This window comes from Fukomys damarensis, unplaced genomic scaffold (genome assembly GCF_012274545.1).
Source record: "Fukomys damarensis isolate Sample0158 unplaced genomic scaffold, DMR_v1.0_HiC HiC_scaffold_23, whole genome shotgun sequence".
Lineage (NCBI taxonomy): Eukaryota > Metazoa > Chordata > Mammalia > Rodentia > Bathyergidae > Fukomys > Fukomys damarensis.
Genome location: NW_022900935.1, coordinates 62,912,099 through 62,922,598, shown reverse-complemented (window position 1 = coordinate 62,922,598; position 10,500 = coordinate 62,912,099). Strand labels below are relative to the sequence as shown.

The 10,500-nt window shown below is 45.4% G+C and overlaps 1 protein-coding gene across 3 annotated transcripts in view; it reads right to left on the bottom strand.

Annotated features, from left to right (window-relative positions):
- The window catches only part of Ccdc40 (coiled-coil domain containing 40), a 51,078-nt gene that overhangs the window by 35,586 nt on the left and 4,992 nt on the right, over positions 1-10,500 (bottom strand). For all 3 annotated transcript variants that reach the window (XM_010618565.2, XM_010618567.1, XM_010618568.3), the window contains exons 5-7: positions 9,113-9,267; positions 8,365-8,448; positions 8,028-8,247 (exon numbers count right to left, since the gene is read on the bottom strand). In XM_010618565.2, the coding sequence (XP_010616867.1) occupies positions 8,028-8,247; positions 8,365-8,448; positions 9,113-9,267 (459 nt within the window). The remainder of the gene's footprint in view (positions 1-8,027; positions 8,248-8,364; positions 8,449-9,112; positions 9,268-10,500) is intronic.

Below are 10,500 nucleotides of genomic sequence, written 5' to 3'. Positions count from 1 at the left end.
CAGAAAAAAAAAAAAAAAAATAAAGAAAAAAAAAAAAAAAAAAAAAAAAAAATCATTCTTGGAAGTTAACACTATCCTGATCCCAAAAACAGACCAAGATCCAACCAAAAAGAGAACTAAGTATAGGCCAATTTCTCTAATGAACACAGGTGTAAAAATCCTTAACAAGATATTGGCAAACAGAATGCAACAAATCATTAAAAAGGTCATACACCATGACCAAGTAAGCTTCATTCCAGAGATGCAAGGATGGTTCAACATATGCAAATCAATAAATGTATTTCATCTCACAAACAGAATAACAAAAATTACATGATCATCTTAATAGACAGAAAAAGCCTTGGGCAAAATCTAACATCCATTCTTGATTTAAAAAACTGAATAAAATAGGTGTGGAAAGTCTTTATCTCAACATGATAAAAGCTATTTATGACCAACCTCTTCTGACATCACATTAAGTTGGAGGAAACTGAACACCTTTCCTCTAAGATCAGTAACAAGACAAGGATGTCCATTATCACCACTCTTGTTCAACATAGTCCTTGCAACACTAGCCAGAGCAATCGGGCAAGAGAAAGAAACAAAAGGGAGATATATAGGAAAGGACAAGGTCAAGCTGTCATTATTTGCAGATAACATGACACTTTACTTACAAGACCTAAAAACTCCACCAAAAGACTCTTAGAACTGATAACTATATTCAAAATACAAAATAAACACACAAAAATCAACAGCATTCCTGTACACTAATGATGAACCCACTGAAAAAGGAACGCCATTCACAAGAGCACCAAGAAAAATTAAAGACTTAGGTAGTATCCTAACTGGAAGTAAAATACCTCTACAGTGAGAGTTACATCACTCTGAAAAAGGAAATCGAGGAGGACATCAGAAAATAGAAAGACATAACCTGTTCCTGGATAGGCAAAGCCAACATAACCAAAGTGGCTATATCTCTAAAACTGATTACAAATTTAATGCAATCCCAGTAAAAAACTAACATCACTTCTCACAGAGCTACAGAAAACAATCCTAAAATTTGTATGGACTCAAAAGAGATCTAGAATAGCAAAAACAAGCTTGGGTAACAAAAGTAAAGCAAGTGGCATCATAATCACAGACTCAAAGTTATATTACAAAGCTACCCTGAGTAAAACAGCATGGTACTAGCACTAAAACAGCCACGTGGATCAGGAGAACAGAACAGAAGAAGCATAAACAACCCCTGGCACATAAAAACATACACTGGAGGAAAGATAATCTCTTTAATAAGTGGTCCAGGAAAACCGGCTGTCAACATTCAGAAGATTGAATCTATACCATATCTCTTACCATGTACTGAACTAAGATACAAATGAATCAAAGATCTAAACATTAAAACAGAAAACTATCTGCTGGAAGATAAAATAGGTACAACTTTTGAAGACATATGCATAGGCAAGGAATTTCTGAACAGAACCCCAGTGGCACAAGATATAATACTTAGAATCAACAAAATGAATCATATCAAATTTAAAAGCTTCTGCACAGCCAAAAGAAACAACCAACAGAGTGAAAAGACAATCTACAGAGTGGGAAAAAATATTTTGCCGCTATTTCATAGACAGCAGACTAACATCGACAATATACAAAGAACTCAAGAAATTAAGATTGCCAAAAATAAAAGAGCTGATTAAAAACAGCAGTCTGAAGTGAACAGACACTTCTCAGAAGAAGTCATACAAATGGCCAAGACATACACGAAAAAGTGCTTAACACTGCTGGCCATCCGAGAACTGACAGCTACACTCAGATACTTATCCCAGAAAGAATAGCTATCATCAAAAAACCTAAGGATAACAAATGCTGGTGAGGATGTGGCGGGGAGAGGACTTCTACATCGTTGAGTGTACACTTGTACAACCACCGAGGAAATCAGTGCAGACATTCTTCCAAAAACTAAAAACACAAATTTCATTTGACCCAGCTATTCCCCTTCTAGGTTTCTTCCCAAAAGAGTTAAAATCATCATATGAGTGAGATACATGTGAACCCATGTTTATCACAGCACAATTTATAATGGCTAGATCTTGGAAACGGTATACATGTTCATAAACAGAGGAAGGGATAAGGAAAGGTGGTAGTTACACACAATGGAGTATTACACTGCCATAAAGAAAGATAAACTTGAGGCATTCATACATAAACAGACATAACATAACGTTACGGGAAATAAGTCAGACACACAAGCTTAAAATCACATGGTTTCTCTTGCACGTGAAACTCAGAGTAAAAATGACGAGCACAATAAAAGCTAATAGGAAGTAAGGAGATAAATCATCTCAAAGGGGAAGGGGTCTTGAGATAGAGGGAGGGGAGGGAGGAGAAAGTGGGATATGTTATGTACATAACCAACTTCCCACGAAGAATGTAAACATCACGCACTGTCACACACACTGATAAACTAGATTTAAACATTTGAAAACATCCTATTATGGCTCAATTAGAATTGCATTAGTTGTGCTTTTAACTGGAGAGAAAGGATGTTTTTACGCTATGAGTTTGCTGGTCCAGGGACACAGCTGTTCTATTTATTGAAATCTGCTCTATGTCCTGAAGTGAAGTTTGTTTTTGTCTAGAGAAGTCTCAGTCCCTTCTTCTTGGGTTTAATCCTGTGTATCCTGTGTGGCTTTTCTCAAGTCATTACAGGTATGACAGGTGAGATTTTTCCTGATTTCTTCTGCCTGTATGTCCCTCAGTTCCTCATTAGTTACTATAGGTGGTGGGGGACAATGTCAACAGCTCGTTTCCAAATCGACATCTCATCTGTGCTCCACGTTTTCTTGCTGTGCTGGGCTTGCACCAGCTGCATCCTCCTCCCAGCCTTTCCCTGTGCTCACCCCAGAGCTTTCCACAGAGTGAACCTGTCCTGAAGTTTCTGATAAATGTATGAAGAACTCGCCTTCTGTCCTGGTTTCGGATGGACAGCTTTGATCAAATGCCCATTTCGCATCCACCCGGAAAGCTTTTTTCCCTGCCTTTAATTTGTTAACATATGTGTTAAATTTGTAGATCACTATGGCAAATTATTCCTGAATTCCAGAAGTGAACCCTACTTGGCTTTGGGTTACTGTTTTTCTTTTACTATACTGCCGAACTTAACTTGCTAATGCTTAGGATTTTCACACTTCATAAATGGGACTGCTCCACGGTCGGTCGTCTGTCTGGACTCAGGCATGGTCAGTTTTGGCAGCCAGCACTGTGCTGAGCATTCTGACACAAGCCTGGGAGTGTGCCCCAGATTTTTGGCCCTGGACGGCTGAGTAACCCCAAAAGTGCTATTCCTTGGACAGCTACTGGAACTGCCCCTCACAAATGCTGGCCCTTGGGATTTTGATCTATACTTTGCTGTTTTTTTTGGTACCAGGGATTGAACTCCCATCTTTGCACTTGCCAAGCAGGCGCTGGAACCACTGAGCTAAATCCCCGGCCTTATGATTGCTTTCTTAAGTGATACAATCAGTACAAATTATAGCTGCCTTGAAACAAAGTGATAATTCCTCTGAATTGTTCTCAATCCCAACTTGTATGTGGCTCGTGCAATCCTCCTTTTTCTCTTTTAGGCACATTCCAGAAGTGCGACAAGTTTATGGTCACTTTTTAAAAACAAGCAATTTTTATTGATCAAATGAACTCACTTTTGGCTTTTTTATAATTTCACCAGCTTCAGCTTACTGTCTTTAATTTCTTCTACTTCTTTTGGCTTACTCGCTCCTTAAAGCCTCTTGACCAGGATGTCTGTCCTGGGTGTCGTCTGTGATATTCCACGTGACACCCTTCGGCCTGGAGCTCATCTGAGCCTGGCTGAGTCGGCGAGGCACCAGAACAATCAGAGTCTGCGAGGGCTGCCCTTCCCCCTCTCTCAGTGACTCCCTGCCCTGTCTGCTCCTTGTTTGTTTTAAAGTCTTCCAGACCCTTGCAAACAAACAAACAAACAAACAAACAAAAGCAAGGAACCAGGTGGAGCAGAGGAGCCAGGCAACATTTGGGACCAGGGTGATGGCGCGAGGTAGAGCAGGATCGTGCCATTGGGCCTGAGGTGAGAAAGTACAAAGGATCCTCCGTGCTTATATAAAATTGACCACACGACTACCACCTCTGGGATCCCAGCAGAAGTCCTAACATCTCATCCAGCAGCTCCACCACCAGGAAGCCTCCCTAAACCTAACCCCAAGAAGCGTATCTTAAAGTCTTCTCATTCTCAGGTTGGGCCGCCTTTCCAGAGAGTCCAACCACTAAGTCAGCAGTCTCCAAGGGCATCTGCACCACCTCTGGAAAACATCGGACCCTCGCATCACAGTCCAGGCGTCACCTGACAGCTCATCTCATCATCCCACTGCACAAAAGTGGCTGCACCAGCCGAAAGCCGGGCGACTGCCAAGCTCTCTCTATTACCAAGTGGACAGATCATCACTGCCGATACAACACAGCATGCAGGGTCTCTTCACAGTGTCACTGCCAGGCGAGGCTACACCAAGAAATTCACCTTGGCTGGGTGAATTCTTCCTGGGCAGCCAGGATTCCAAGGAGACACTGTGTGACTTGTGCCACTGGCTGCACAGTTCTGGCAGCCATTCTTTGCTGCAGAAAAGGCCCACAGATTTGGAACCCCAAAAGACTCAAGGGTACAAAGGCACAAGGACAACATCAAAGGATACATCTCACCAAACAGGGGGTCCTGAAACCGTAAAAAGCTCATAAACCGAAGCAATGAAGGAACATCTCAGGATAACTATCGTGTCCAACTATGAAGTTACGATAAGAAACTGCGCCCAGCAGGAATTATATAAACTATCACATTAAGCTTGTGAAATGTGGTTAGCTTTAGTAATTAGTACTGCTTTAGTTATATTACCTTAACTAACATACTGGCCTTGTTAATGCTGCAAAAGTTAATCTGTGTAAAGCTGATGTTTATCTGAAACATCTGATGTTTACTCACTGAGCACAACTTCAAGGCTGCCAAAAATGATAGGAGAGGAAGTAGTCAGCTATTTAGACTCCCAAAAGCCAAGCCCAAGGCCCAAGAGCAGATCATCGCTGTATACAGAGGCCAACATGAGCTGCAGTGCAGCCCTAGCAGCTGGTGACTTAAATAAAAACAAAAACTGAACAGATTATGTATGTAAGGGCGATTTTGAGCTCTCTTTGGCCCACAAATCATACTATTATAACAATGGCCATAATATTAATCAGTTGCTAGTGAAATTCTGATCAAACAAAGGTTGAGACATGTGGAGGGGTACGGTATGGGAAAATAATGCCCTTCCTCATTTAGTATTGGAGTATCACAAATAACTTAGACATGCTTTAAAAACCCAGGTATGAATAAAACTGGCTGTCTCTGGGGAAACAGAAACAGTGACTAAAAAGAAAGCTGCACGGAGAATTCATTTTTTTCACTCCTGGATATTGTACCATATGAATATATTACCTGCATTTTAAAAGGCAATTTTTTTTTTTTGGTACCAGGGTCAAACTCAGGACCTTGCACTTGCAAGGCAGGTAGCAGCACCACTAAGCTAAATCCCAGGCCCTAAAAATGCAAATTCTTATGAATAGCTTGTGAGAACTGATTGGTCAGACAAGGAATAACTTCACCAAATTTCAACAAAACGTCCACAAAATCTTGTATCCAAATGGGTGGATGATATTGCAAAAATTGACATTATTTAGTAAGAGCCCATCATGACATCTTTCCCTCGAACTTTTGAAATTTTGTAAGTTTCCAGGTACAACAATTAAAGTTAGTATTGAAATAAATTGAGCCTAAAACAGATTTTTGAGTCACAATATCTCCAAAAGACATATAATTTTTTAAATGAGGCAATCCAATTATGTTGCTTCATTAAATTGTAGTGATATTTCTGCATAATAATATATTAATAATACGCAACATGAAAATTTTTCTTCAAAGAACTAGCTGCTCTGGGTGCTCAGAGAACATCCTGGACTGGGACCATCTGGCAAAGGCTTCCTCAGAGGTGTGACTGGGCGGGACTGGAAGGCTGACAGGACTTGAATAAGAGATAAGGCAAGTATTTCAAAGCAACAAAACATGGAAGACCTGGACAGGCTTGGTTGCATCATTAAAGCAGCCTGCAGAGGGGGGTCCAGTGACGTCTATAACAGCATCACTGAAATGACCGTGGAAAGCACCTTATTCTAGACCCATGGAAGCAAAATTTCTGAGGTGTGGAGCCAGAATACTCATTTTTATCGAGCTCCTGATCATGTTCATGCCTAAAAAGTTTTGAGAGTTTCTAACTCCATGTAAATATTCTCTGTGATCCTTGGATCTATACCACTAAGACACTATAAAATGATTTTAAAAAGAAAGTAGAGGTCAGATCCAGAAAGGGAAATGTAGAAACGGTTACACTGCAATATTCAACCAGAGATCAGCCCTACTATGAAATCTTAATTCCATTAAAAACGTTTGTACTTTAAGTAAATACAGAATACTCAGCTGCTGCTTAAAAAAAAAAAAAAAGAATTGGAAAGTCCCCTTTGGGTTCTCTTTTTGAGTGTTGGAGAGTATCATTTCTCTGAATTCTAGAAAAAGACTGGAAAGGCCACACTGATGGCAGGTACATTCCTCTCTGTATGCGGTGAGGTCCACTGTGCTTTGAAAATTGTTTCTGGTGATGCGAAGGCTACTTGTGTCCCTGACCTTTGCCCATGCCTTTCCTTTATCCTTGTGTTCCTTCCACTGCTGCAACTTTAAGGTACGAAGCTGCACACAGTAACTACCAGTCTTCCAGTTTTTAGACTCACGTTGCCAGGGGCTGTTTCCAAAACCATTTGTGGAGCTCATAACAATCACATTAATATTTAATACATCCCTACTATAGCTTTATTCCAAAGTGTCCCAGTCGTGATGTCATGTTGACAGACTGAAATTTCAACCACAAAAAAGAAGAGCAAGAAACAAAGGATGCGTGGCCTTCCCCAAGCAGATCAGAGGTGCGGGCTGGCCGTTCAGGGCCTAGGAGCTCGCAGGCTCCTCGGGGCAGCTGGCCAAGCCCCGGATTGGAGCACAGCCTGTGAAAGGGGTCTCGAGCCCCCTTTGGGTGCCCCGTGCCCAATTGTGCCACTCACGCACCGAGAGGTCCGGCAGGAGATCTTTATTGTAGGGAGGCAAGTGGGAGGCAGGAAGGCAGAGAGCGAGAGAGCGAGGAAGTACTGGGATATTTATAGGGCAGGCAACGGAAGATCCTTCCTTGGGAGAAGCGGTCTTTGTTATCCTATCGCAAGCCAAGTTATCTTTTGAATTTCGCGCTTTACAATTTTGGCAGGATAAAGGACTCAGAGTCAGGAAAGAACCCGGAAGTAAGATATAAAATGGCTGGGGGTGGTTATATTCTAACATGTGCGATCTCCTAACAGCCTGGATCTGCGGCCAGGGCCTGCCCACGTTCCTCCTGCCTACAAGCCCACAGCATTCCTTCCTTTGCCCTTGGAATCTGGAGATCTCACCAGCTGTGGGAAGGTGTGTTTAAATTCCAGCAGGGGCCTATCCTAAGGCCGTCTTTCCTGATTTCCTGCCCTGTCCCACCCCTCGGAGGGCTGTCTGACCCCCAGGGACTTTCGGAACCTTTTACCTATCTCCTTCCCAAAACATCCCACACACCAAGGGCGTTGGTTCAGCAGGGACGCTGCCTACAAGGTGGTGCAGGCTCTCCGCCTTAGCACCCAAACCACCTCTTCCCGCGAGGCCGCAGGGCTCACCCAGCCTTGGTGAATTCCCTGGCCTCCCGCACTGGCCCAGACAGAGCCTTCGCACCTGCCCGGTGCAGCCCCTCCCTGGGGTTGTGTGTCTATGCCAGACTGTTATTGTGTGGTTTTCGGCCCTTGCCGCTTCGTCCAACCAAGTGCTTTACAGCAACGGAACCCGCCCGGGGACGCGCACACGTTTGGCTCCGCTCAGTCCTGCGCTGGCACAAGGAGCCTCACGCGGGGTTGCACCGGGGAAAGCCACGCCTTACGTTTTTTCCGCTCCTCGTTGGCGGCTGCCCAGGTCTTGGTGTAGAGCGCCCGCACCTCCTGCAGCTCTTCCTCCTTGCGCCTCCTCTCGCCCGCAGCGAAGGAGTGGCGGTCCTGGCTCTTCCCCAGCTGCATCTGCAGGCGCGCTAGGTGCTGCTGCACCCCGTAGAGATTCAGGCCCAGTTCCTGATGACCGGCTCGGCTTTGCTTGTTGGCCACCTCCTGCCCCAGAGAGAGAGAGAGAGAGACAGAGAGAGAGAGAGAGAGAGAGAGAGAGAGAGTGTGTGTGTCAAGGGACTGTGCACAGCTTGGCCCGGAGACGGCGGGACCCATACGCACCAGCTCTTGGAGTTCCAGCGTCAGTTTGTCTATCTGGCGGATCAGGTAGCTTTTCAGGGCGGCCTGGAACCTGACCATCAGGGGCTAAAACAACAGAAAACAATAGGTTACTGACCTCCCACCCAGGGCGGAGCCTGTGTGTCAGAAGGGGGTCCCCTGCTTCTGCCCTGGAGGCCTCCTCTCCAAGGTGCAAATTCAAGGCACCTCCTGGTCCCATCGGCCTGTGGTCCCGGCACTGTGAGACTTAAGTGCAGTGAACGGGCTGGTCATCAGAGTTCTACCAGGAGCCAGAGGGTGGTGGTGAGCAGCAGCCAAGATGCCAGCGTCAAATGGGCACCCAAGCATTTGCTAGGGCTCCTTCCCTCAGCACCAGGAGGAGCACCACAGCTTTCAAATGGACTGCTCCAACTGAGACCTGCATTTTTCCAGAGCTGGGAGGAGCTGCAAGATGGCTGGTACTGTCAAGGCCCCCACCCACCCTCCACATTGGACAAGATCTGGAGACATTTGTGCTGCTGGCATGTTGTGGGTGGAGGCCACGGGTGCTGCCCAGCATCCTGCAAAGCCCAGGAGGGCCCCACCAGAGAAGCATCGGGCCCCAAATGTCAGCAGAGCGGAGGCTGGGAAAGGCATACTGTAGGTATTTAAATGGAAAAGAACATACTTGACAGGGACACGGCCTTGGGGGTCAGAGGCAGAAAAGGGCCTGTGCAGGGAAAGCAAAACCTGGAACGCTACGCTGTCTTACGTGGTCTGGGTCCAAAACCACCAGCTGGGACCCCTCATCTTCCGCCTCGTCACTGCCCTCGGACTCTATTCTCTCCACCGAAGTCCCTTCTTCAGGGCTTAACTCTGGGGCCTGGTCCAGCAACGCTCCCTCCTGAGAGTGGGCGTCAGCGTCCTCTGGGGAGATCGCAGGAGACAGAGCACAGGTCAGCGAGGAGTTAACAGAGTGCCGGACCACTGTATCCTTGGAGCTGGCAGCGAAAGTGTTCCCACTCCCAAGCAGAGGGGCTGCTCGGCCTGGAGACAAATGCCTGTCGTCCTAGCACCCTGGGAGGCTGAGGCAGGATCACTGCAAGTTTGAGTCGGGCCTGCAAAACTAAGCAACTTAGCAAGGCTGTGTCTCAAAATAATAAAGGGCTAGGTATATAGGTCAGTGCAAAGGCCTTGGTTCAACCCCCAGTACTACAGGAGAAAGGGAAGAGGGCTCAGAAGGTTTTTGTGGTCTTCGGTAGGGCCTTCCAATGTGTTGCAGAGAAAGAATCACATTTGAAAGGTAGGCAGAAGCATTTTACCCTGTAGATATTTCTTCATATGCGAGGAGGGAAGAGAAAGCAGGCTCGTTACTGAAGGACTAGATCTGAGGTTTTATAAAATTTAGAACAAGCAGACAGAATTAAAACAAATGAAATTACGAACGAGTTTCTGGTTTCCCGCAGATTGGAGATATCCCTGTGCAGTTTTTTACTAGTCAGACACACACTATTTTCATGTTACTACTTTATTTTATTGCCAGTATTATTATTTTGTGCTACTAGGGACTGACCTCTACCACCCAGCTATAGTCCCAGCCCTCGGGGTCATTCATGAATAACAAAGACTTTGTGCCCTGGACCATCAGTTCATTTGCACCCTGGGGTACAAGCAATCTCCCGATCTGCTCTTCTGTCCCAGGGGAACTACAGGGGTGTGTGGGGCAGGCCTGGCACTCAGCAGCTGGGGCACAGGTGGCAGATGCTGCCATGGTGCTTTACTTCCTGACCCCAGGAGAGGTGGCAGTCAGGGCTGGGGGTCAGAGCATCCTAGGTTCTCCATTAAGACCCTGTTCTGTCGCTTGCTTGGGTAAGTTATGAGTAGCGCTCTGGTCCTCATCAGTACGACGGAGAATGGCTTCTACTTCACTGGGTTACTGTGAGGATGAAATGAGGTCAAAGAGAGTAAGTGCCCCATAAATCTTATCCATATCTGAGGCTGATATTTCATCTTTAGCCTCACAGTCTCTGACAGGTAAGCTTGACTGTCAATTTAACTGGCTTGGGAGCTGTGCAGGGGACTGGCAGACACTGTCCTGGGTGTGTCTGGGTGAGCTATGGAGGCATGACTTTGGGTTTATGTCTTCACCCTTCCTCTCTG